At 39.2% G+C, this 26,424-nt stretch overlaps 4 protein-coding genes and 1 long non-coding RNA gene across 10 annotated transcripts in view; 3 read left to right on the top strand and 2 right to left on the bottom strand.

The window, feature by feature from the left end:
- Positions 1-5,479: 5,479 nt before the first annotated feature.
- On the top strand, positions 5,480-7,182 carry si:ch211-127m7.2. Of its 2 annotated transcripts, XM_036003325.1 has the most exons (4): positions 5,480-5,754; positions 5,853-5,955; positions 6,395-6,406; positions 6,455-7,182. In XM_036003325.1, the coding sequence occupies exons 1-4, from the start codon at positions 5,651-5,653 to the stop codon at positions 6,749-6,751; spliced, it is 516 nt and encodes a 171-aa protein (XP_035859218.1). In that variant the 5' UTR covers positions 5,480-5,650; the 3' UTR covers positions 6,752-7,182. The 2 variants fall into 2 exon arrangements, with proteins under 2 accessions (XP_035859218.1, XP_035859217.1); XM_036003324.1 differs by having other exon boundaries at positions 6,395-7,182.
- Positions 7,183-8,443: 1,261 nt separating this feature from the next.
- Positions 8,444-10,099, bottom strand: LOC116045675. The gene is made up of 2 exons (XR_004103980.2): positions 9,946-10,099; positions 8,444-9,322 (listed from the first exon to the last, which is right to left on the bottom strand). It is a non-coding gene; the product is annotated as an uncharacterized LOC116045675 (long non-coding RNA).
- Positions 9,918-12,534, top strand: LOC116045673 (protein TsetseEP-like). Its single transcript, XM_031293480.2, has 2 exons — positions 9,918-10,151; positions 11,040-12,534. Exon 2 carries the CDS (start codon positions 11,047-11,049, stop codon positions 11,983-11,985), a length of 939 nt encoding a protein of 312 aa, XP_031149340.1. The 5' UTR covers positions 9,918-10,151; positions 11,040-11,046; the 3' UTR covers positions 11,986-12,534.
- A 1,997-nt stretch (positions 12,535-14,531) lies between these two features.
- Positions 14,532-25,568, bottom strand: terb1 (telomere repeat binding bouquet formation protein 1). Of its 4 annotated transcripts, XR_004897939.1 has the most exons (21): positions 24,095-24,618; positions 23,850-23,960; positions 23,497-23,628; positions 22,722-22,853; positions 22,454-22,514; positions 22,220-22,338; positions 21,932-22,060; positions 21,659-21,811; positions 21,402-21,533; positions 21,135-21,260; positions 20,473-20,615; positions 20,014-20,393; positions 19,847-19,917; positions 19,661-19,738; positions 19,105-19,341; positions 18,033-18,113; positions 17,783-17,848; positions 17,641-17,682; positions 16,466-16,542; positions 14,656-15,090; positions 14,532-14,620 (listed from the first exon to the last, which is right to left on the bottom strand). XR_004897939.1 is itself a non-coding variant. In XM_031293475.2 (20 exons), exons 2-20 carry the CDS (start codon positions 23,911-23,913, stop codon positions 14,908-14,910), a joined length of 2,406 nt encoding a protein of 801 aa, XP_031149335.2. In that variant the 5' UTR covers positions 23,914-23,960; positions 25,481-25,568; the 3' UTR covers positions 14,649-14,907. The 4 variants fall into 4 exon arrangements, 2 of the variants coding, with proteins under 2 accessions (XP_031149335.2, XP_031149333.2); XR_004897940.1 differs by lacking the exon at positions 16,466-16,542; XM_031293475.2 differs by lacking the exons at positions 14,532-14,620; positions 24,095-24,618 and adding an exon at positions 25,481-25,568 and having other exon boundaries at positions 14,649-15,090.
- Positions 24,647-26,424, top strand: part of pdp2 (putative pyruvate dehydrogenase phosphatase isoenzyme 2) — a 25,971-nt gene continuing 24,193 nt past the window's right edge. Inside the window, exons 1-5 of one of the 2 annotated variants that reach the window (XM_031293479.2) lie at positions 24,647-24,744; positions 25,260-25,397; positions 25,500-25,718; positions 25,919-26,038; positions 26,119-26,405. In XM_031293479.2, coding sequence (XP_031149339.1) covers positions 25,320-25,397; positions 25,500-25,718; positions 25,919-26,038; positions 26,119-26,405 — 704 coding nt within the window. In that variant the 5' untranslated portion in view covers positions 24,647-24,744; positions 25,260-25,319. The remainder of the gene's footprint in view (positions 24,745-25,259; positions 25,398-25,499; positions 25,719-25,918; positions 26,039-26,118; positions 26,406-26,424) is intronic. The other variant, XM_031293478.2, reaches the window with a different exon arrangement.

The following is a 26,424-nucleotide window of genomic DNA, read 5'->3' as shown; positions in this document are numbered from 1 at the left end:
CTACATGTACTGAATGAAAACAAGTTGTCATGTTATTAAAGTACATCTTGTACTTAGTGAAATGCAACTAAAGCTTTGTAGGAAACTATCATAATTACCTTCGGAAAAACATTTCATCTCATCTCAATCAAAAGCTTTGAAACAGCTTAAAATGGGCCATGTAGTAAGATTGTTTCGGCAACGTTCACTCTTAACATCATTTCATAACAATTAAACAGCCACTAGAAAGGTTTTATTCAAATGACATCAAGTATTCACATTTTTTCTTTTTGACACATTAAACACATGCACACATATATGTAACCACGATTATAGTGTGTTTTTTGCCCTTGTAGCAATAGTAACGGGAATGATTGTACCAAATTAAAGCTTATAACGAAGAACAACTGCAGTGGAAGTGGAACATTACCTCAATGCCAATCCCCAAATTATCATATAATCATCAAAAGCACTAACATTTATTTCTCAAGCAGCTGTAGACTCATGTATTACTGTTCGTGTAACAAAAGAAGTCAACTGTAATGTAAAGATAATCAGCCATTTTTTGTAATGTCACAACCTTTTTTGGCAGCCACCAAAAGAGCGCAGAGCCAAAAAATTGGAATGGAGGTTAATGAATCTCAAACTGTTCATGATTGTAATTAACATTTTGATTGGAGTCTTATACAGGCAAGTGGTTGCTCTTATTAGTGTGTGCTTAAGGATGAAATTAGCATCTTTAATTTGGCAGAATCTACGGTTGAGTGAGCCAGGTGACACTGCTGGGTGAAATCAACTTTCACTCCCTCCATTCTTTCTTTTTTTTTCTTATTGTGAAAGGACAAGGTCTTGTATTGAAAATAATTGAAAATGTCTGGAAAAAAACAATGACCTTTTAAGGAAAAGGGTCATCTTTAAGGTCAGGGATTACACAGCAGGACATTTGAGGCAGTTCAACAGCAGATGTAACAAAAGGGTCAAGAGGTCCCATGCTCTTCAACTAATCCCGAGCACACTTCAATAGTAATACATTTATCTGGTCGTGCTTTGAATCAATGCCACTGTTGCTCGATCTGCTCAGTGCAGGAAAAAACAGATTGGTGAATTTAGAAGAAAAGCACTTTTATCAGCTTCCGAGGAAAAGTCATTAGGTTACCATGAGCCTGTGACTGGCAGGAAATCCCTGTGGATTTGGCCTATTACTGTTGATGAGGAAGCACAGTAACCTACAAGTCCCAACTTTAATAGGGTGGAACAGATTACTGCGTCCCAGTGACTTCTCACTTATCATCACATTGATTTGTGTGTGTGTGTGTGTGTTGTGTGTGTGTGTGTTGTTTTTTTCCGCAGCAGATTTTATTGCCTTTGCTAGCACCATGGGCATTTGATGTCACAACTGTAGATTATGTCATAACTAATCACCCTCATGCACTCCCACTGTGTTAAATCCTACACTTAGCCGAGGAGACAAAAACAGGTTATTTAGTAGAGCAATAAAAACCTTTACTTCAATGTACCAACAGCATGACTTAACTTTTTCTTTCTTTTTCTTTTAGGTACCAAAGACAGTTCATCAAAAACATTATCTACACAGAATTTTGACTTGAGATGTAATCATCCTCATGGATGATTCCTTAGTAAGCTTAAGGTTCAAAGCCAGACTGTCCCAGGAGCCCCAGTCAATAAGCATTGACACAAATATCCCATTCCTGGGCAGATTTAGACTTATGCGATATCATGCAGCAGGAAGAGCGGATGCTAAACTCCAGTCTTATCTCTGGCCCATATGACAACAGATTATATGGAGAAAGACAGGAAAGAAAAATGACCTCATTAGACAAATTTCAGAAAAAAACTATCCTATATAAGCCATCCAAACAATGAAAAAAAAAAAGTTTGGTTCATTAAATTTAAATATTTGAGATTACTAGCTCCCTATTTCACTTTCATCCCAATCCTGTGTTTTTGGGTAATTTATATCCCTTCTTCTAATCTGTTTATGCTCAGCCCCTGCTCCCATGAAGTGCTGCATCTCTTCTGTATTAATATAAATCTCTACGGTTTGTTGTGTGTGATGTCTGCCTGATATCTTCTAAGACCAATTCATCAGAAGCAATCACAGGAAAACACACACACACACACACACTCACACACACACACACACACACACACACACACACACACACACACACACACAAACACCTTTTGCAATCCTTTTGTGTCATGTGTTACTCACTTTGCTCCCTCTAGTCTTTTGTTCGTTTTGAGATCAAGACTCAACTGCATGCATCCTGTTGCAAATGAATATTTTGAGGGGAGCAACGCTCTTTTGTTAATCAGGTCCCATATGTCACCTGAGAATTTGCTCAGATGTGAAGTAAACCAGGAGTGAAGTATCCATGTCACAAAGAAAAGTTGTTAATAGGCCTAATAGAAACATTATGTATATTCTAATCAAACACATCTGCAGTATGCACATCAACAATGTACATAAACACACTGAATGAGTGCTGAAAGATTGGGCTTTGTGTCTTTGAACATGATTTTATACTGGGAGGGCTCCCATGTGTTTTGCAGCAAACACAGCCGTAATAATGACATCCTCTTTTCCTCAGGTATCAGGCTGTATGTGTAAAGTCAGACATTTTGAAGTTGTTTGTGTGTCCTTATAATATGGCCCTGGTTAACATAATGAGATGATATGATATTATGTCTCTCCCAACAGATAACATCCCTTCCTGACCATTTAAATATGTTCGTTCAATTTAAAGATTCTGCTTTTCCTAAATCTTGCTCTCTTATGCCATGTGGCCAATCACAACAAGCGTTCCTGGGCCAGATGGCCGATAGTTATGACCTTCACTCAAAGCAGGGTTAAGCCTAAAATGACAACTAGAAGTCTGGTTCTCACCAATTAGGCTAAAGAGGTGGCCATGGAAAATGAAAAGAGATATAGAATAAGAAAATGACAGACTGAGCTTTCCTGATGAAGTTGTTTATGACCAATCCAACTTGTTTTCTACACAATAGCTTCTCACTAAACAAAAATCTGCAGTATGCCCTATACATATAGTACAAACTGTACGCATAATGTAATTATGGATCAGTGTGTTCTGAAATATAAAAAATTAGGCTTATTACAATATTCATCTTATAAAAATCCTGTCATCAACATCAAACAAATGCCAAACGAAACCGCAGTGCTGATGCTCTTGTGTCAGTAAGTTCAGCAAACATTTTGGCCATGTTCGACCCACAAATTCAGCAGCAAGTAAAGTAAAGCAGTGACAAGCTTTACTCCATCAGCCAACAGAAATCTTCTTAGCACGGCCTGATCTGTGGATGTGGCAGGAGGCATGGAGGGGGATGAGTTCAATGCCACTTTAGGTGCTTCACTGATATTTTAATGTTTAAATCATTTTTTATAATTAATTTCATTATTTTAACAATGGTAATGAGCTAATGATAATAAGTTAAAAAATATATATATATTTCTCTAAAGAGATGGATTGCATTGCAAGATAACTGTTTAGGACTCTCATAGGGTGGGTGTTTCACTGGAGACCATCTCATTCTGGTCATATAATTCTCAATTTGAGCTTGTTGGAATGTTTCAGTTTTCAGTGGTGTTACATAAAAAGAAAAATGCTATATAAATTTCAAAATGTAGGTCAGTAATACAGTTATTTTCAAAAAGTGCCTCTGTTGACATCTGTTGTAAATGATAATACTATGGTGGGAGATTTTGAGGATTTCTTTTTCATTTGATACCAGTTCAGCCCTCTGATTAATTGTCATTCATAAAATGCGCTGAACATGAGAGCTTTAGGGGAAATGACATTGTGCCTGCATCTGGCTGTTAACATTCTCTTTGCCTTGAGGTTTTTTTCCCCCCTCCCATTTCCCCCACTTTTTTAATTCAGTCAAATATACAAAGCTGGTATTTGCAATCAAGGCCTAAGCACTTCGGAAGGGTTAGGGTTAGAGGATTTAGAGACATAATTAAAAGGCCGAGTGGGAGAAGGCAGCTTTGAATCAAAGTGTCAGAAAGTGAGAGTCTGATACAAGTTTGTTTGGAACACCAGAGATTGAAAGAGGGTGACAAAAGGACAGAGAGAGAGGAAAAGAGGGAAAAGTGAGAAAAACTAGACTAGCATGGATTATGCTGCTTTCGGCCAGTAAGAATAAGGCACAGGGTTAGAAGCCATCGTGCTTCAGTATGTCCACACATACCCAGAATGCATTTCAAAATAAAATAAAAAATCCATCAAACAACTATTATTATTCAATAATAATTATTATTATTATTGGGAGAAAAAAAATGCAAAAAGAGGTGCTGATGATGAAACAGATTTTACTTTTTAAAGGAAGTGTTGTTTTATGTTACTGGCATGAAGATGGCAATTAAAATATGTGAAGGAACAGCAATAAGTACCAAAATATTTAACTGCAGGCTACCGCAAATGTGGATGAAGAACAGAAAGGCCAGGGTGAGAGATGTGAATTTGGATGGTCAGACTTTGCAATACAGTTTTAATTAACACAGCGCACTATTGCATCCCTGATTAATTTACAACAACAATAAACTGTACAGTGTGTGTGTGTGTGTGTGTGTGTGTGTGTGTGTGTGTGTGTGTGTGTGTGTGTTTATGTAAGTTTGCTGGTACATTTGCAGGAGTTGGAAGTGAATGAGGAGAGAGAGAGAGAGAGAGAGAGAGAGAGAGAGAGAGAGAGAGAGAGAGAGAGAGAGAGAGAGAGAGAAAGAAAGAAAGAAAGAGAGATTTGGAAATTATAGTTGAACTTTGTGAATATTATACTGTACCTTCCTATGCCAGCACTATACATGATTATAGTCATTTTAGTATCAAGTAGAGTACATTCAATAAGGACATTAGCAGTAATGTGAACATAACAGCAATGTGGGCAATGTGCCACTATCCCAGTTAAATCACAGGACAACCTGTGATTCAGTAATAATGGTAGGCTACATTTTCTGATTCACACCTAAGGACCCATATAAACCAAACTTATTTTAATAAAATGTCTTATTATAAGTCTTTGCCTAATTGCGAAAAGTTTTTTCTTTTACATAACTTTTATTTGAGTGCTTAGAAACATACTAAACATATTACCAATATGTCAGGGTGCACTGTTATAGATTAGATGACAAACAGGTATAACAATGTCAAACCTGTTTATAAATAAAAAATTGAAGAGCTTTAGTAATCACAATACATTTATTTAGGCCTATAGCACTTTTTAAAACAGATGTTACAGTGCTTAACAAGACAGATAAATGAGGTAAAAGTTAAAGTTAAATTTTCCTAATGGACTCTGAAACTAGTGCGAGACAGTACCCAGGTAAATGTAAAAAAAATAGGAATCGTTTTATTGAAAACAATGCGATTTTGTGAATCATATTTTGAAGGTAGCACGGTGTTTTGTGGCGCATTTAGCAGTTTGCCCGCTAAGAGGCGCTAAAGACTCAGTCAGCCATTGTAGTCACGTCACGTGACTTTAACAATACAAACCCTCTGTTTCTGTTTCCTCTTCACTAAATGGTGGATAATACCAATACCAAAGATCCTCCATACTAACTGTCTCTGATAATAGCTCAGTAGTCTTTGTTCGGATGTACAAATAACGTTAAGTTTTAAAATATAACGCCAACATGTCAGAAAGGCACCGCCGGGCGCTGCCGCCATGGATGGCGAAGAAGGAAGAGAACGTGAAAAAGGAGCCGCTGAAGAGCAGGAGAAAACAGAAAACTACACGGTAGTTGATAAAATACCAAGACAAAGCCTCGGTTTTATGCTTCAGTTAAAGCTCCTTAAGTCATTTTGACTAACAAATATGCGCGGCTGTGTTTTCAGGGCTGCTTTCTACTGTATGAACGAGAAAGAGCTGGTAGAGGCAGCTGTTTCATATCTTACCAACGCTGCCTGCGCGGACGTGGATCTCCTGACTGACCAAAAGGTGGCGCTGTTTCTCTCTTTTTCAACGTTTGAAATGGGGGGGGGGGGGAAATGCCATAACAGACCAAGTTATTGATATTTATATATGAATCAAATAGCCTATCAAAATGAAAACATCCAAATGTTGTTCATATTATGTAAAACAATCAAAAGTGTAAAATAAATGCATAATATGTGTTCAAATCAAAAATTACATTTGGATCATGGTGGCTTATTGCTTTTTCAAGTACATGGAAAACATATGTTGTCCACTTAGTAGTATACCTGAATGTAGCCCCAGTCTGTGCCTCTCAGATAAACTTGCATGTGGAAAAAGTAAAAAAGTAAAATAAAAAAATAACACTTTTAAATCATATCTCACCATTTTAGTAGTGGATGTAAAATGCAATATATTCCCTATAGCACTGTGTAAAACGTGAATGATTGACCTTCCCACACAGGTTGAAGACAAGGCAGTAGATAACCTTGTGAAAATAAGGGAGAACACTGCCACTTCCAAGGCGATAGCAAAGCCGGTGACTTTAGAGGAGGAGTCCTCAGACTGCGGTGATGCCTCGGAGAAGACATATGTTTCAGAAACAGACTTAGACATTACAGAGGTGGAAACATTGCCGTACACTAAGAGCCCGCAGCATCAGGGACCTGGGGGTCAGGAGTCAGGACCAGTACAGGATCGTGGTGGTCTTGTGAATGTTGGACTGGAGGCTGAGGAAAAAGAGGAGCACTCACAGATGCCGACAGAGGCAGCAGAGGAGGATGATGCTATGCGGCTTGTGCGAGAAATCTTTTTCACCTGACCACTGAAATGTGCACTAAGCTTTAAAGTGTTGCATGTGCAATAAACGGAAAATATTCTCTTGTACCACCAAACAACTCCTCTATAAAGCTACAAATTGGAGAACTGATCCTTTAATGGATGTCACTGACAAGGATGTACAATTTGGCACAGCTCCAAAGACAGTGGATAGAAATACTGACACCTTTAAGTTACCAAGGTTTTTGCATCGACATGGGGTGTATACTTCTAATGACAGCATCTAAAACCCAATTTTCTGTGAGAAAACCTAATTAAGCATCCTGCAGTATGTTAATGGCGCTGCTATATCCTTTACATCCCACTGTATTGTTTCATTTAACTGTCTGTGGGTACACACATGAATTAAAGGAACACGCCGACTTAGACTGGGCTTATTCACAGTAACCCCCAAAGTTACACAAGTCGATACATACCCTTCTCATCTCCATGCGTGTTGTAACTGACACCCCCAGCGCTAGCTAAGCCTAGCACAGATCCTGGAGGTAACCGGTTCCAACTAGCCTACTGCTCCAAATAAGTGACAAAATAACACCTACATGTTCCTATTTACATGTTGTGATTTGTATAGTCACAGGGTGTACAAATAACAAGGTCATATGAGACACAGCCGTCTTCTAACCGTATACAAACTGAGAACTATATTCTCAGAAAGGCGAAGCACTGCTACTTCTGCTACTTGGGCGGAGTGATTTGCTAGCAGCACCTGAAGCCCTGTGGTGAGAAACAGAGTTCGCCTGGAGATCGCTCAGAGTTGGAGTAATAGAGTCAACAGTTACTAGATAGTAAAAGCATAATGACCTTGTTATTTGTACACCCTGTGACTATACAAATCACAACATGTAAACAGGAACATTTTGGCGTTATTTTGTCACTTATTCGGAGCAGTAGGCTAGTTGCAACCGGTTACCTCCAGGATCTGTGCTAGGCTAGTTACAACACGCACGGAGATGAGAAGAGTATGTATCGACTTGCCTAACTCTGGGGGTTACAGTGAATAAGCTAAAGTCCCAATAAGTCAGTGTGTTCCTTTAATGGAAATTCCTTTAACACAGATAACATGGTATTTTGTAAAGTTTAAACTAGATTTGTGAAAAAGAACATTTTACTGAAAGCTTAAACCAGAAAGCCAAAAAAACATTTGATGTTATTCTTTAAAAATGAATGCGAAACTGACAGCAGCTGTGGTAATGTTAAAACACACCCAGAGTTGTAGTTAGAGAGATATGCTTCAACCAGAAGATCTGTGCTTGCATGAGCAAATCACTGAACGCTTGAAACCGAGTTTCTATTTCATGCTCACTATACTGTAGCTGTACCTGTTGCCTTTTTGTATCCTGATATCACCACCGATTTAAGCGGCACATTGATATTGTACTGGAAGATCATAGAGTATGACTTATTTTGAATGAGAATGTATGTTCACTAGATATTGTAGTTTTTTCCACAAATTGTAATTTCAACAAAGTAATTTCAACAAAGTATAAATTATTATTAGTACTTTAATATTTGAATTAGCAATTGTTTTTTTTTTTTGAATAAGCCCAAACTTATGTGTGGACTCCAGCAACTGTCAGCACAGACTCTTTTAGTTTATTACCTTTTGACACAGTTTTATTCTCTTGAGCACCTATCCACCAGGTGCGCATATCATAAAAAGCAGGCCATATTTTTCATTTACACACTTGTCTTGGCTGTCATTTACACAAACCAGTTTGTGTAGAATTCAAAAACACTGTTACAGTACTACAGTATGCATTACAGTATGCTCCAGTCTATTTAAGAAAAACAAAAAACAGGTTTGTCATAAACTCTGTCATAAAACTCTTGGTTTTCAGCAGCAAATGCCCGAAAGAAAAGATTTGGTCACTATTTAGTGAAAACATAACAGAGGACATTTAACATAATAATGTAATTTGAATTGTAAAAAAAACAATAACACTGTTTTGATAATACCTTCATCAAGCACTTTGACCCATCTACTCCCAGTGAGCCTCTCCCCTGACACGGGCGGTCAGCACAGTTATGATGAACAGCTGAAATGGCACACCCACACAAACATAGAACCAAATTGTCATGTGTTCCAAGTTCAGATACGACTCATAGAGTATCAGAAAAACTATAATGCCAGCCAGCATCAGTAGGATTGATGCAGCCTGGCAGGCCATGCTGAACCTGAGTGTTGCTGTGTCTTTGGTGTAAGCTGCTAGCAGCATGGTCATCAGGGCAAAGGCCACAAGCACCACAGGGATGTACAAACCCAGGATAACCGCTGTTGCAAGGATGATAATTTTTATCTCAGATTCAGCTCCACTGACAGGTCTGCTGTAGTTGCAGGACAGTTCACCATGTTGACGTGTTAGACAAAAGTGAAAGGGGCTGATGAGGGCTTCGCTGGAGAGGATGAACACACCACCAAAGAGCACCAGAGAGGTTAACATCTCAATGAAGATGAGCAGGAGAAACACCAAAATCCAAAGAAAGAGCCCTGTGGATCTCCTCGCAGAGAGAACAGCCATAACTGAAGATGTCTTAGGCCTTATTGTCCCCGGACCTGGGGATTTAATATTCACATTGACAGAAATGAATACAAACACTTAATCATTTGGAAAAAATAATCATAAGAGGGCTCGTTAGTAGGCTATATACAGAAAAGGATATACAAATTCAATATGTCTGCATGAACTTAATTCAGTATCGTCTGAGTGATCTTTAAGAATCCGCTTTGGATGGGACGGTTCTCTACTTCTCAGCATAACTAACTTGTGCTACAGCAATATATGTGTCACATATTTAATATTTAACCCAACAGTAGGTCAGCTGATCAGCTTCCTCATCATGACCACATTGGACTGTAGTCAACACTGAAACTACTAGCTTTTAGTAAAATAGCTAGAAGTATCAGTTTAAAAAGCTAGTAATTATTTTGAAACATGGTTTAGTGTTGATCATTTTGACATGTATGGTAAACATTTTGAAACATGGTTTAGTGGTGATCATTTTGAAACGTATGGTAAACATTTGGAAACATGGATTAGTGGTGATCATTTTGAAACGTATGGTAAACATTTGGAAACATGAGTCAATGATGATTATTTTGAAACTAGTGGTGATCATGGCTGGATATAAAGTTTGATTGAGTAAAACGAGTAGTTTAATTTTGAGTTGTTTACTTACGTTTGTTAAATCAATCTGGCTCGGGAAGTGCACTGGCCTGGGGTTGGTGTACGGCACGCGCATAGACCGGGAACGCGCATTTGCAGGAGTCTTCTCCACTGGTGCGCGCTTCGACAGACAGTTTGACGTGCGTCTTCTCCAAGTTGGGAGTGCGACATCCTCTGCAACGTTATTTACTTTTTCTGAAACGCAACAAAGTTCAAACGGTAGGTTCCTATTACGTACTTCCCGTTATAACTGTTGTAGCTGATTTGACTTCTACATTTTGGATATATGTTATAAGTCTGTTCAGCAGGACAGGGAGGCGGGGTCGTCTGTAAGGGTTTCTTTGTTCGTTTTGCTTTGACCAACAATTAATGACAATTAGAAAAACGGATATTGTTTGTGTTGATAATAATTACAATCGGAATATTTGTCATGCCATTAATATTAAAACAGTTTGAACGACATGCAGATCCATTTTTCTTTTAATAGGCATGCACAACTGGATCAAGGTGTGTTTTTTACAGAACAATTAGAAAATGCAAACAAAGGCAAATCACAAATATAGTTTTCCTGACATGGGGGGCTGTTACGTGATATTAATTGGCAAACGTTTTCAGTGCACGTCTAAACGCGTCCAGATTCGGTTGTCTAATGGAGTTAAGATCTGAGAGGTGACATGCAGTGCAAAGCAGGCAAGAAAAGAGATAACAAATGGATAGAATTCCCCTCGGGCACTCCAGAAACTTTTACTATATAGACACGCACAAATCTAGACACTATATAGTACATGCTGTACCGGGGAGGGTAAAAGAGAACACAATGTACCAACACGCACTAGGATAGTTTCTGCTCAACCAGTTTAGTGCATCTTGACAAGTATAACAAGTTTCTATTTTTAATATTTTTGTTATTGTAACCTTTATCAATTGCGTATTCATGAATTTGGGAGAAAAGCTTCAACTTGTAATGTAATGCCTGCAACAGGAATGTTATGTACTATTGAGCTAAAGAAAAAGCTTGACATTACTTTTTGTAATCACTTAAATACTAGAACTTGACATTTCATTATTTAAAGTATGATTGTATTCTCATTTGTCTCATTTCTTCAGGTTCATCATGGGAAACCAATTAAACAGGCGAGGAGCCCTAGGCAACAGTGCTGAAACTGCTGAAACTGAACAGGAGCCTGCACAACCAGCAGAAGACGCTGGGATAACGTTGACTCAGGAGGTCATTCAGGCAGAGAACCTAGATGTGGTGATGGGGGAGCCAGTAACACTAATGGCATGTTTACCCACTGAAGAATGTGTCTCAGAGTGTCAAGTGATAGAGGCTCCTGCTGCCTCAGACCCATTAACTGATGCTGTACCAGAGCCTGTGGCAAAGGAAACCCCAGCTCCAGTCCAACCTGAGCCTCTGGTCAGCGAACCATCACCTCCAGAATCCGATCCAAAACCTGTTGCTGAAGCTCAACCTGCTCCAGAGCCAGTTCCCGAACCAGAGCCAGTTCCCGAACTAGAGCCAGTTCCCGAACTAGAGCCAGTTCCCAAACCAGAGCTAGGTCCCGAACCAGAGCTAGTTCCTGAACAAGAGGCAGAAGTTGAGACAGACCCTGAACCCATCTCAGAGTCAGTACCAGCCCCAGCTGAGGCTCTGGAGGAGAAGACAGACCTGCTTAGCCAAGAGTCTCTCCCTGAACCAGTGATTTCTTCACCCCCTTTGATCGACCTGGGTGTCCCTGATGTAACTCCCCAACCTATTGACATTCCGGCTTCCATCACCAATGCAGACGAGCCTTCAGACATCCCGGTGACCAAGGAATGCCAAGAGAGTGCTGAGGTTGAAGAGAGTGAGGACACATCAGAACCTCTGGAAAAGCTGATGGAGGTGGAGGCTGCAGGGAATTCGGAGCAGCTTATGAGCAACATCAACGAGGAAAGTGTTTGTGGACTGCTGAAGAACTTAGAGCTGAAAGGAAATGACCTGGCCGCTGACCTCATTCCCGCTGATGTCGAGATCCCTGATGCCATGAGCACTTCAACTGAGCTGATGTGAAACCATGGAAGAGGATTCATTAAATAAGTGAATGGATATTTTTCTGTGAAACCCTCTTTAGCCATTACATGAATTCTGAAAGAATCACAGATGCAATGTTTTTACTACTCACTTTAGTGGCCTTATACCGGCAAAAAGGTATTTCTCTTTCTGAATGAACCAAATGTGCCAAAATGTGTATTGGTGGGGCTTTAATAACAGCATATGGGTTATTATCAGTGTACTTTAGTGTATTGCTGGACAATAGAGATCTTCCTCTATGCAAGTGCACCAAGAAAGAATTTAAATGAATTTCTTTGAGAGTAAAATAAAGCCATTGCTATAAATAACAACGCCTGACAAAAGGTTGAAGGCAAGAATTGTCATGTTGATCGAGAACAAAGTGAAAAGCAAAAGCTTTTTGAGGAGGATATGTGCATCAAGTGAATGCAAAACAATAGGTAAGGGACAGTAGCAATGCAACCAAAGATGGAAACAGTATATGCATACCGCTTTATAGCACATAAAGTGTCATACAAGTGTCCAATAAACATTTATGCCTTAACATAATCATGTTTGGACTTTGTAATATTCCTTGTCTTTATTGTATATATTTTCATTACAATAATGGGATTTTTTTTTTAACTTTTAACCCAGGTAGTGGCTTGCTTGTGAAAATAAAAACATTATTCTACATGTGTTATAGTGATTGTCCCTGATTTTTTTTTTACTACAAGATATTGTTATGTTGAAGATTTTGGGAATGGAAAATAGGAAAGATCAAGATAAAAGCGAGTTGGTGTTATACTTAACATTCATCAGCTGTGATGTCACAACATCTACAGTAGCTCGTCAAGACTGAGCTTGCCGGTGCAGAGCATGGATCTGTTAAATGCACGTATTGGAACAATTGGAGCTTTCTCCAATTTTAGAGCATGTTTTGTAACACACCAGTACACGTATGGAACACAGTGTACATATGGAAATCAAATTCCAGCCAACACAGCATAGATTATGTAAGAGAGACAGTGCCTCCTCACAGTCTTGTGGGAGAGAGGACGAGAGTGGAGAGACGAAGCCACATTCTTTCCAAAGGAAGGAGGTTTTCGGGGGCCTGGGTCAAAAGTCCTCAGCGTGACTGTTTCAGTCCATGAGAATTCTGCTCCTCACATGCCTCTCCCACCGCACTCCTCTTGCCCTCACTGCATTGCTATCCCAACATCTTGACCAAGTAGTCAGTGGATTGGTATGAGAAGCCTAAAAATGAAACTTAAAAAATAACTGACTTTGCCAATTTGACAGCAATACTAAGAATGAAGACGGACAGCACTGCAATGTCATCAATTTAACTTTTGATATACAATATTAAATGTATATCAGAAAATCATTGTGCATCACTTATGTATTCTACAGTTTCATCATATTAAGTCCCACTCCCAATAAACATTTGTCTGGTCCAGCCACACCTAACCTTTACAGCCTACGCCTCAGGGCATGGCAGCTGGGTAAGTCCCATGGTTTTGGCAACACACTGATGAGTCCCCGTGGAGAGGGAGAGGCACTCTTCAGACAGTGATCTCAGTCAAGCTAGCCTTTAGTAGAGGATACAGTTAGTAGACTCACAGAGCTGCTTCTTGATGCACACTGAGAATAGATAAACAGCTGATTTGAACTATTTGTGATTCCTGTCATACCAGAGGCTTTCAGCTCAATAAACAAAAGTGCTGGACTTGAGTCTGCCCTCCCCTTGTTGATTTCCTGCCTCACTATGGACACTATGGCCAAAGCCCAAAAACAAAGAAAACAGAACTTGGTATTTGCTTCCGTGACACTGTACAGTATGTCAAGGAAGTAAGACACACACACACACATATGTGTATATATATATATATATATATATATATATATATATATATATATATAAAATATATTTCTTTTGTTTTGCTTAAGTAACTTGTTGTTAGATATAAAAAAGCAATGCATGTATAGAGTAATGGTGCACTACACAGACTTTACAGTAACTTGGGTCAAATCACATTCAAATAGATGTTCTGACATTGTTTGAGATTATTTATAAAAAAACAAAAAACAAAAACTAATTGCTTCTTTAAAAAATTCAGATCCAATGGTATCCAAACTGGTACACAGCAAACCTGATCTGGCCTAAAGAACAATTATGACACATAATTAGTATAAATGTTTGCCAATGTGTTTAAGGCTGGGTCTTTTTACTGCCACAACTCATCAACACATTGTGCTGTTGCAATCAAATCTGACAGACCTATATGTGGCAACACAGTGGTGGTGATTCATCAATAGGTGGTGGTACAACGAAACAAGGATTTTAAAACTCCTCAAAGGTTATACATCGAATTCACTCTAAATCTGGCACAATTCATTTTTACAAAAAGTCCCATTGGTTTCTGATTTAGTCTCAAGTGACCCTTTGTTCTATGAACATGTACGTAGTAGTGTCTGCAGCTACATTTTTTATTAAAAAACGTTTATGAAAGTATGTTTGCATATTTCAAATACAAAAGCGTATTTGACAAAGAAGCTGACAGAAATTTAAGAATCTTAAATACCTGTTTTAATGTTAACATAACAAAAATAAACAATTAACAATATAAAGCACTGAAGAGCTGCAAAAACTTTTCTTTTTTTTAACGGTGCAAACCATATACAAAGTACTAAAAATCTTTATAAATACTGAGAGTACAATATATTATGAGTATATGAAGTAAACACTTCTTTTTTTCCAATAAATACAGTCAGAGTCATAAAAACAGTAGAGTCAGAGCTATTATTTACAGGGAGCTATTATTAATGGGCTGGCCCAGGATCTCAGGACCAGGATTATGCAGGGCCTTTCTGAAGACAAAGAAACAATCAGCAGTTCATCAGAGGGCAATTTCCCATTTATAAAGAAAACTATCAAATGTCTTACTTAAGGAGATTTTCTCTTGTTGCCATTAGCCTCCTGTATTTTTTGGCCAGGTCAACATTGGTGCGTCCAGGTTGAAAGTCGTATGACCACAAGATGGTGTTCCAGGAGAAGCCGTAAGTCTTCACTCCGCACAGCAGGTAACGCACCTCCTCACGGCTGAAGTCTTTCCTCTCCCTTCTCTATGATTAATAATAAGGAAGGCAGAAAAGGCAAAACTTCAAGTAAAGATAAGACAATCTGTCAAATGGACAGGAGAGTGTGGATTATGGAACACATATCATGTGCATGGGTAATCAATCAGTACAATATCTGGGCCTCTTATGTGAACTGTTAATGCCTTCTTTGACACATGGGCTAGTTACTAAAGCTCTACTTAATAGAATAATAAAATCTAAAATAGATGTTTTTCCTGTTTAAAATCATCTGCTAAAGATGCCTGTGTGACTAATGTTTATAGAACATACTGGTGGTTTTCCACATTTCAGCCCATTATTAACACATTAAGTTCCAAGATGGCGCCACAGATGGCAGCCTCGGTACAACGCTCTCTATCTTGCACACTACTTTGCACTATTACTTTTTGCACTTTACATCCCACTCCATGTGTACTTGTCTTGATATTATGTCTTATTTGTATATTTGTATATTGTGTTGATATGTGCCTATATGTATATTGTTATCTCTATTGTACAGTATGTTACTATTACATGTCTATTTGTTGAATGTAAAGAGTTAACATCTACCGAAGTCAAATTCCTTGTGTATGTAAGTATACTTGGCCAATAAAACTGATTCTGATTCTGATTGCACAAATTACTCGCAGCCATTCTTCAAAGCATATCGTACAGTTTTAAAATGATTTCCCACTCTCTATTAGTTTTAACTTATTTCAGTATCCTATGAAAATCAACTTGTTGAGACTTGACATATGATGTTGTGTCATTTCTGTTTGTTTCAAAATTAGGTCATAATTGCATGGTACTGCAGTTACAAAGACTATTTTGAAAGTCCTGCTTGTGTATTCAAGGAGGCTCTGGAATCTGTGTTTTAAGACTCTGAGCTGACCGATCAACTTTTAATAATGCAAGAGATGACCAAGTCAGATTATCATTTTCAGTTTCTACAATGCAGCCAGTTGTTCAAGCAAAACCTGTTGATTTTCATATTGCCCTGAAATCCCATGTATTGCCTACAATGTTTTTTTTCCAATTTGGTAAAATGCGGGCATACATTTAAATATCTTTCTCCTTTGTGCCATGGATTAAGTTTCACTTTAAATAAATAAAAATATTCAGTATTACTGTTTGCAGTGTGCAGGCAATAATATAATGTAGTATCGGAGCCAAATAATTCTGGTTCTAAATGGGAACTGATTCTCACATCGCATCGCTACTTTTCACTGTACGTTTCGTCATTGTATTCCTCAAATATGTTTTACACTTCAATGCAATACAGCATACAATTATAGCATTAAAAAGCTGTTGGAAAACCCAGAAAGCCATATAATTATCAATAAATTCATTTTTGACAAAAAATATTCTTTTAAACTCTTACAGTGGAAGATTGATCTGTGCTAGTTCTCGGCTCATCATTAGGAGCGGGATTTCCACTATTATTCCCTTTTCTTCTCTCTGTATTTGGAACATAAATCAGTTTGCGTTTGTGTGTGAAAAAGACTGATAGGACGCCAGGTTCTCACAGTCTTTGAGAAACTCATTCTGTTACTCAACAACACATCAACTGTCCGCAGACTTCAATACAAATAGACAATGTCTCTCTTCTCTCTTGCCCTACTATTTATAAAAGCAATATTACATCACCATTTATGACTAATACAGCTACCGCACAAACAATACAGAAGGGAAAGAATGACTGATGAAGGAGAGTAGGCAAGAAGAAAGGGGCAGAAAATTAAGACAGAAAAAAGTATAATAGAAAAGAAGAGAAGGGTGTAAAAAAACTGCTGAACTTGACAGAGAAATAATAAAAAGGTGGACTGTGCAGTGGAAGACAAAACTGTTCTAGGTGTGCACTCACACAAAGTGAGCATTGGGAAATGCATTTGGCTGAGAGGTATAAAGATACAGTAAATCTCAGCATGACAGCACAGAAAGACTGCATTCCACAACAGTGCTTCTGCACCCATATTGCAACACCACAGCACACACTTTTAGGCTACAGAAAATTTGGCTAAAAGCATGGAAATTGGCAGAATTGGAAAGCAGAAGGTGAAAAATAGGATTGATGGCAAATACAGCCACAAAATATATACTTTTATTTTACAGTATAGTGAATGTAATGCAAGTACAGAACATGCAAAATCATAAGATGGAACAGACTAAAATGCCTCTTCCTTTAACACCATGTCACTGGCTTAATACAAAAGCATCAGTGCACACCCTTTCAATCTCAAACACACACACACACACACACACACACACACACACACACACAAACACACACACACACACACACACACACACACACACACACACAGTGTGTTATACAGAGTGTGAAACAGCTTAATACAGCTGTGCGGCTCTGAACGAGCTCTAGCCTGCACTGTGAGAACACTGGCTGCAGTTCAACATTCCTTCTGCTCTTTGGTTTGTATACTGCCAAAAACACACTACAGAGGACAGCTCTTCCCACAGTCTCTCAATCATAACATTCACACACCCTTAAAAGCCATCTACTGTAAATACCCATATCTGATCTCACATATCTACCTTCAGGAAGACGAGACCTTTTCAGGGGAGTCAAGCCTGGACCTGAGAGGAGGAGCGATGAGATCAATGCTGTTGAATATGACAAAAATAGGACAAGGACAACAATAAATGCTATGTAGCTGTGACTATGTCATATACATACCGGTCCTGTTATGAGAGGTGAATATCTGCTTTTTAGCTCCACTGTGCCGTGGAGTCAAAGTGATGCCTATGATGGAAGAAGAAGACACCCAAATTACACACCTACAGAATATTGTACATGCATGATGGTTTAGTGGCCTACAACAAAATTATATTTGAAAATGTATTGTTGATTTGTTAGATCCCTACAGTCCTTAAAGACATTGGTGTGTTAAAGAGCTATATAGATCCACTTGCTGCATAGTTCTTACCACTGTGCTTCTTCCACTGTTGTTCTGGCAGGGAGGGCTTGCCTTTCCCTGCTCCTTTACGTATGGGAGTCAGGCAGACCTCTTTTACAGGGGAATAGAAATCAGACATTTTATAGCAGTAGTTAAAGACAATAACGTCTGTTTCAAACTGAGGATATTAAAGTAACAATTATGAAGTAATGGACAAGGAAAGTAAAAATGTCTTGTACCATAAATACAGTTTGGAACAACAGCATCATGCATGAGGCACGTTTACTGTCTGAAAGGTTCTCTCATATTTAATCAACTCCAGACAGGATCTAATGTATTCATTGGTAACGTTTAAACATTTATCTTGACTGAGGTATGCACTATGACAGAGGAGATGTGACTAGTCTACATATTTTACAAATACAGCCTTTTATAGCGGTCAAGCAATGAAAGCATGAGTTAAGCACAATACCCATAATTCAGTGCACCTATTATGTAGCATATGTTAGGGGCAAAGTCTGAAATGTAGCCCATGCCCAGGTTTTAATATAAGTATACTATCTTTTCCTGCTAATTGCAAAAATATTGAGCCCATATTGCAGAATCAGGTTAGCCAATGATAGCCTTACCAGGTTATAGGGAACAGGGTAACAAAATGTAGAACTTGAGCATAATGTCATAAAATGTCTAAAAACTGCCAAAACAAAAGTAGAACATGCACTTCCACACACTCACACCCTGTAGTAACAAGGGTACAAGGTTCATTTACTTGTCATTTTACAAAACAGGGTTGCACAATGAAATGTCAGTTGTAGCGCCTTCACATTACACACACATTTAACATTTTATTATTATTTTATCGTTGTGAGCATCCACAGGGAAATACTGTGGGTAAGCAAATGGAAGATAGCAATGAGCTTCAACTGTGAGGAACACTTCTGTCCATTCCTATATTTAACGTGAATACAAAGTGCTTAATGTTGCACCACCATGTCAAGGTCAAGGTGAACTTTATTATCCCAAAACTGGAACTGGAGACTGGAACTACTCCTTTTCATAAGATGGATTTCCTGTGCAAATGCAAATGTTGAATTTTGCTTACCTCTCCAGTTCTCCCAGCTTCTCTGTGGCTCTGCAGCTGAAACTCTCTCAGGGTCTGGTTCTGTCTGCTCCACCCTGTCGTCTTGGTACTCTCTCCTGAACAGAAGGTTGAAGTGACGAGTCCTGAACTGCTCTGTGGCCTCCTGGAGAACCTTGTGCATGTCACAGCTGTGGTGGCAGGAGCTTTGGAGAGACGCAAAAGTGCGACTTGTCACCTCCTCAAAGGGCAGCACACAACCTAAAGGAGAGAAAGAACAAGGATGTAAGGAATTCAGTGGTGAAAATCCAGTGTTGGCTTTACAATAATGTAACTGAATGATCCCTTAAAGTTTAGAAATATAAATACAATGGTGATTACTTGTGTAGCCTTATTACACAGTCCCAAGTGTCCAAAGTAAGCCTGGACAAGTGTGCTTAAAATAACATATTACACTAACACAGAAAATACAGTATAGTAAAGGCTGACCCATACACTACACTTGCTTGAACTCTCAATAACCATTTGATAATACAAGATGGAAAGCATTTCACTGAGGGCCAGCATCTTGTTCTCCTACCTGCACACCGTATACTAGAGAGTGAGTGTTCCTCCACTGAGATGTTCCCCACCTTACTCATCTCATGGTGCTGTAACTCTTAACATAAAAATATATTACTTGAAAAAACATGCCTGAAACTGCACATCTAGTGAAAACAAAAATTGAAGCAAAAAAGTTAAAATGGCATGAAGCCGTGACTCTCACCTTCATCATCAGTACATTTAATTTCTTTTGGTACACTGTGCCTCACTGGAGCTGGGGGCTTAAACAACTGACTAAACAAAAACAGAGGAAAAAGTAATGTTGAAAACTATCATTTCATTTGAGCTTATCTCATTAAAAAGTAATCAACACTGAGGAGCTCTACTGACCTGTCTGCCATATGAGGCTCTTTGCCTCCCTCTAGTGACCGCAGATGGGAAGACTTTAGGGCCCCAGTACCCTTGCAAACGGAACACCACACATCCCCTTCACTGGTTTTAGCCTTCCCTTCCTGCATACTTAAATTGGAGCTTGTGTGCTTCAGTTCACTGTCATTCCTATTCTTGATCACGTTTCTGAAGGTTTGAATGTAGTTGTCACCCCCTGCTTCGACATGCTCAAGAGTGCTGTTCTGTCTATATGCCGTGGGAATGGTTTTAATCCTCTCCTTCAGCTGCAGAGGCTGCAGTAAAGCTGGAGGCAGAGGCAGTTGGCCTAGCCCTTCGGTTAAAGTTAATGGTTCTGTGTTTTCCTGCTCATCCTTAGCCTCCTGGACACAAGCACACATCATGAGTCAACACGCTACATGCCGACTACATTGTCGCCATGTGTGGGAATGTATATCTGACCTTTGCTTGTCTTTTCTCTAGCAGTTCAATCCTGCGCAGCACCTCTCTGGCTGAGCTCCTGAGGCCGCCCATGTTTGTAAGGGGGGTCACATTTTCACCCTGCCCCTGTCTCGCTGTCAGTTCAGGCACTCCCAAGGACGTGGCTTTACAGACAAGTACAAACAAGTCATTATGAGAGCTCCATATTCTACATTGACCCCACGTATTATTCCAATCACTTATTCTATTTATGTATTATTAGATCTCACTTTCTCAGAAATGTATCAAGAAAGCTATAGAACTAACTCATTTAAATACTCTTATAATTGTAGTTACGTGAAAGGAATGCAAAAAGTGAAGGAAATGCAACAACAACAAAAACGGTTTGGGAAGAAAATGATTAACCCTGATCTTTATTGCCTCGAGATCACTGTGCTACACTGAGCCATGTAATGCTTTCCACTATCTGTCAGTCACTTTAATATGCAAGAGAAAGAAAACTTTTTTAAATTATTTAATGTTTCAAAAGTAAAATGCACACTTTCCCATTACACAAGTAAATATAGGGAGAAAGAAAGACATTTGTGGCAATGGTGCAAATGAAGCATCTGTATTTACTGCCTGAGTAATAGTGCTAAATAACAATGTCACAGAGTGACTTTAAACCAACGATGATGACTTACTGGCCTGTTTGCAGGTCTGCAATATGAATGTAGCAGCCTTCCTAACCTCCTCACTTGTATCCTCTGTGAGTAGGGTTATGATAAGGGGCAGGCCTCCACACTGCACCAACTGGGACTGGTGCTCCTCTACAGACAGGAAGAAACAAAAGACCGCAGCAGTGGTTGAAATTCTCTAAAGTGGAAAGTGTATAAAAATATAAAGTGGAAACACACTCCAACACTGCCAGAAAAATGTTGGCACAACAGCACACTACTGTGCAGTCTTACCAGAGGATTCAGTGCAGTGGCCCAGGGTGAGTAAAACAGAGAGCCTGTCCTCAGGGTGCAGGTGTGGGCTAGTCAGCAGGAAGAAGAGGTGGGAAACCACGCCATACTGAGCCAGACCTGAAGCCAGGGAAGCTACAAATAATAGATTGTGAATGGAGAAGGAGACACTTTGGTTGTTTAAGCGAACTGTTAAGGTGTATGTATATGTGTGTGTGTGTGTGTGTGTGTGTGTGTGTGTGTGTGAGAGTGATACGCACAGTTATCTGTGATGCAAGCTGACAGGGTCTTGGATATAGTGACAGAAAGCTGGCAAGACAACAAGCTTGTATCTGCCACAGAAGCTAGACGAACCAGTGCAAGAGTGAGGGTATCCAGACCCCCTGAAGCAGAAAAACTCTCCTGAACACAGGCTACGAAAACAAAGATGTGATAAACATTTAATAATTACAGTTTTTGTTTCAATTTAGATGTTTTACATAAACATAAAATATCACAGGTTTAGCTCAAGCCATTCGGCACCTTTTACTTACAGTTGTTTGCAACTGTCATTGCTATGAAGGAACATATGGGTTGGAAAATCTCAGAGCGTGGCAAAGCAATCTGCTGAAGCCAGACTTTTATTATGGGAAAGGCTGCTACACAAATACGCTGACCGTCCTCTGGAAGAGAAAAGCAAAAACAGTTGTTGCTCTTACTTCAGATATAGATGTATGTGGTACTCTATGATTTGACTTGAAAGTAGTTGCCTAGATGGCATAACATCAATGTTTTACATATGAACTGCTCAGTACAAGGCACAAATACACAGATGACAGTACCATTCTGAGGGTTGTTGACACATCCACAGAGAGCACTAGACACAGAAGCCCAAAGTTGGTAGGTTTGAGTAGCATTAGCTGCTCTCAAAGTAGCCTCTGTGGAGACAGGGGAAGTGGTCCTGCAAAAATGTATACTATTAAACTTATATGTATATGCTTATATGAGTGTTTTTTTAATACAATTTCCGGCATACTTTAAATAACTGATGTCTGCTGTTATGAATTGCAAGATACCTGAAAAGCTGCAGTAGAATATCCAGGCAGCCAGTGGTTTGGCCAAGAGTCTGTCCTGATTCTGCAATTGCACACAGACACATGAGTAAAAGTACACACTATAAAAAGTACTGTAGATTTTGTTTAATGCACATGACATGTCTTTCATGAGCTTAAAACTAAACCAAAACAAAGAAAATGTATGTTGTGACAGAAAAACTTGCACATAAATGGGACAACCGATCCTGTAGCTTTAACTCATTTTATCAGTTGAGGAGCTTGATCTTACTGTTGTTGGCTACCAACACAGACAGCAAATACACAGACACTCTCTTCTGTGTTAGCGGGATGTCTTCTTTCATCAAAAAACCAGCAAGGTCTTCAAATGTCTCCTTTCTGCACAGAGAATTCTTGCAATACACTACCAGAAGGAAAGATAAATAGTATATTATCAAAAGTAAAATTTTCATTTACTCTAAAATGACTTGCACTTGAAAATTACAAAACTACATTACACCAATACATAAACATTAATTGTGAAACATGATATTATGCACATATGGCAGTACACAGACTTGTTGTATACTTAAAATTACACATATGCTGTATCTCAATTCAGGACCACAATCTCTGGTGTCCACATTTTTAAAACTGTATGTCAAGGACAGGGTGACAAAACTATCCTGTGTGTCCTTTGCAGCTTTTAGAATCCCACAATCTACAGAAAAATTTAAAAGATTAACATTAACATACTACAGTTTTTGCCAGTTACCTATTATTTGTTTTGGTGCCCACCTTTACCACCGATATTTACAGTACCACTTAGCTGTTTAAGGGCAACTTCTTGCCTGTAAACTTGCAAATTTTCAACTTTACAAGATGACAAGGACCACCTAAATTCATAGTGTTGATCCGTGTATGGTTGAGTTGTCTCATTTGGGGAAGAAATACTAGGCTTCAACTGCTGCAAAGGACACAACTTTTTGGACTGCATCCTTCACAAAATGCGGCCCTGAATTGTGATTCAGCAACAATCTCACACACACGCACGGACACACACCTACCATTGGCCTCTGCTAACGTGCCAAGCGTAAATAGTGCAGTCTCCTTTACATCTGAACGAACAATACTGGCTTTGGAGAGGTTATACACAAATGCCACACCTCCCATTTCTCTCAGCAGGTCCACATTATCCTCTGAAATAATGAAAGTTTAAAGTGAAAAAGACAGAAAAAAGATATGTCAGGGTGTAATGCTGAATACGTAAATGCATCACTGACTTAGTTTATTATTATGTATTCATCAGCAAACGTGTCCAACAACAAATCTGACTTTAGGTGCTGTAGGTGTAGTAGGAGATGTTAGAGGCAAGGCCATTTTTTGTCATTGATGTTTAGGGTTAGCACTATTACTGTACCTCTCTTTTCACAGATTGAGTGAATGGCGAGAAGAGCTTGTTTCTGCAAATCGGGACATTTCATCTGAAACTTCAGACACTCAAGCAGCAAACTAAGATCTGTCCTTGTGGCTGAAAGCAGAACGATGAAAAAGCAAGGCCATGTTAACCAGACAGACATACATCTGTAAATGTATGTTACATAAGCTACGCCCATATACAAATACAAAAGTTGCACATCTGGAGTTGGCATCAACGTCACTTACTATTCACGTTACGGCTGCTGCTGTAAACCACTGTATTATCCATGTCACTCTTTTAATGCCTCACTGGTTTAAAAACCATTAACGGTTAAATGTCACAATAGTATGGCTAACTTAATATTACAAGAATATCATCTCTTATTCAACCACGTCTAGCATTTAGCATTATATGTTGCTATTTTCAGAACTCGCTAGCTAACGGTAGCTAGCGAACAAAAATGTAGCTAATGTTCAAGCTAGCTAACTATAAGTTATAACTTCGATGCCAGTCGCTTTTCAAAGTTCGATTTTTCTTCAAGCTAATGTCCAAACTTTTGCTTGAGGAGTATTAACGTTGATTTATCTAATCCCCACTTCTCATTAAACAAAAGTTAGGGTGAGTTAAGGTGACAAGACAACATATTAACATTAGTCAATTATCAAAATGTTAGCTAAGCGTTTGCTGTTGGTGACAGAACGTCGGCACATCACGTTACCATAGTAACACACTGTTTACGCCTGCGCAGTATGTACGTGTTGACGTCGACACGTGTTTCGAGGTGCGATCTAGCATCTACCCTGCGAGAGGCAGCAATGTGCCACAAGTTGCTTGCATGTAGACTGCCAAAAGTAGCAGAAGAAGACATCGATTCTTTCGTAATTTTACCAAGTTTGTACGTATTTAATCAATCAACTAACGTTATTTATTCTGCGTACTTAACATATGTTAATCTGTGTCCGTTTAGTTCATGTAACGGTTTTGGTATAACGTTTGTCGCTAATATGTTAAACGTGAGCGAAGCCAGCTAGCAAGCTAACTTTAGGTTTTATGCTAGCTATAGACTGTACAAAATAGTTGTTAACTTAACGTAATGTTACGTAGCTAGCTTGCACATATTAATGCCACAGAAATGTCATAACGAGAGGTAACGTTAACGTCATGCTGCTCGGTATTGGCTTAGCTAACGTTAACGTTATATCGTTAGCACCTGTGTGTGATGTTCATTTTGTGCCACATAACATCTAACGTTAGCTCCTTGATTGTCAAGTGCTGTATCGAACTCTGTTTCCCTGTCGAGATCTGTTCCCCCCCTACCTAAACCAAATCCTAACTACGGAGGGGCTACGCTTTTTAAACAGGAGGGAAACGGCATCAGCATAACCATGTTGATTTCCCTTTACCCCCTAGACATCGGGGTGAATACGTAGCACTAACACCCTACGAACAGCGTTGCATTATTAGCTAGAGATGTCACGTGTGTGCGCCAGCATCCTTCAAAGAGCTTCAAGCTACACTTCGACACTTTCTTGTACTGCCCCATTCCAGGTTTGTACACTGATTTACTTCTTACTTAATTATCAGATTTTTATATTCAGTTTTATTTACGGTATATCATATGTTGTCATCACAATGTATTTGTTTATTCAGTACACCCACTTCGTAGGATTTCCCTCATCTCAGCCTCGAGCAGCCCACCAATGTCACTTCTCATCCTGGGGTAACGTTACCTCCAGATCAGTGTTGTGCTTCACTGGTGAGGAGTCTGGAAGTTGGTCTCAAAGTGGGCGGCACCTCTCAACTCATCAGGACCTTGACTTCCAGCTCAGCCGGGTCCAAATCAACAGTATTCTGCGATCTAATGAGCAGGTAATGAATGTCATAGGTGTTTCGGAAACTGGCAAAAAACCCATGTAGGATATGAAAACAAAGTAGACATTATATTTCTGAGGCCGAGTAGGATTAAAAGGGTTGTTTTTTTATTCAAGTAAGATTGAAGTATTCAATATAGTACATTTGCAGTTATGAGTAACCCTGTCCATCGGTGTGTATGTGCATCTGTGTCTCAGACAGTGAGTGTGCCAGAGTTTGATGGCAGGGGACTCAGTGCTGTGAAAAAGTTTGAGAGCAACCAGTTGGCTGCTAACACACCTAATGAGGATCGTCGTAGTGCAGCCACCTGCTTACAGGTATGCATTATCTCCCTCTGTCTGTAATTCAGTCCTTCTCCCTTCTTGTAAAATTAAAGGATTTTATCTATCTGTTTCAGTCAAAGGGCATGCTCTTTGGAGTATTTGATGGCCATGGGGGCTGGGCATGTGCCCAGGCTGTCAGTGAGCGTCTGCTGTACTACACTGCAGTTGCAATGATGTCAAAGCAGATCCTGGAGGAGCTTGAGAAATGCATGGAGCATGGCAGAGCTGTTCCTCCCATCTTGCAGTGGTACAAACACCATACAGACTTTAACTATCGTGAATCTGCTTCCCTCTACGTTGACCACCTGAGAGTCTTCTGGCAAGAATTACTGGACACTGAGGAACATGGTGAAGGCATGAGGTAAATACAAAGACGTGCA

This window comes from Sander lucioperca, chromosome 7, assembly GCF_008315115.2.
Source record: "Sander lucioperca isolate FBNREF2018 chromosome 7, SLUC_FBN_1.2, whole genome shotgun sequence".
Lineage (NCBI taxonomy): Eukaryota > Metazoa > Chordata > Actinopteri > Perciformes > Percidae > Sander > Sander lucioperca.
The sequence above is the reverse complement of the archived record's forward strand: the minus strand, read 5'-3'. Positions and strand labels throughout refer to the sequence as shown.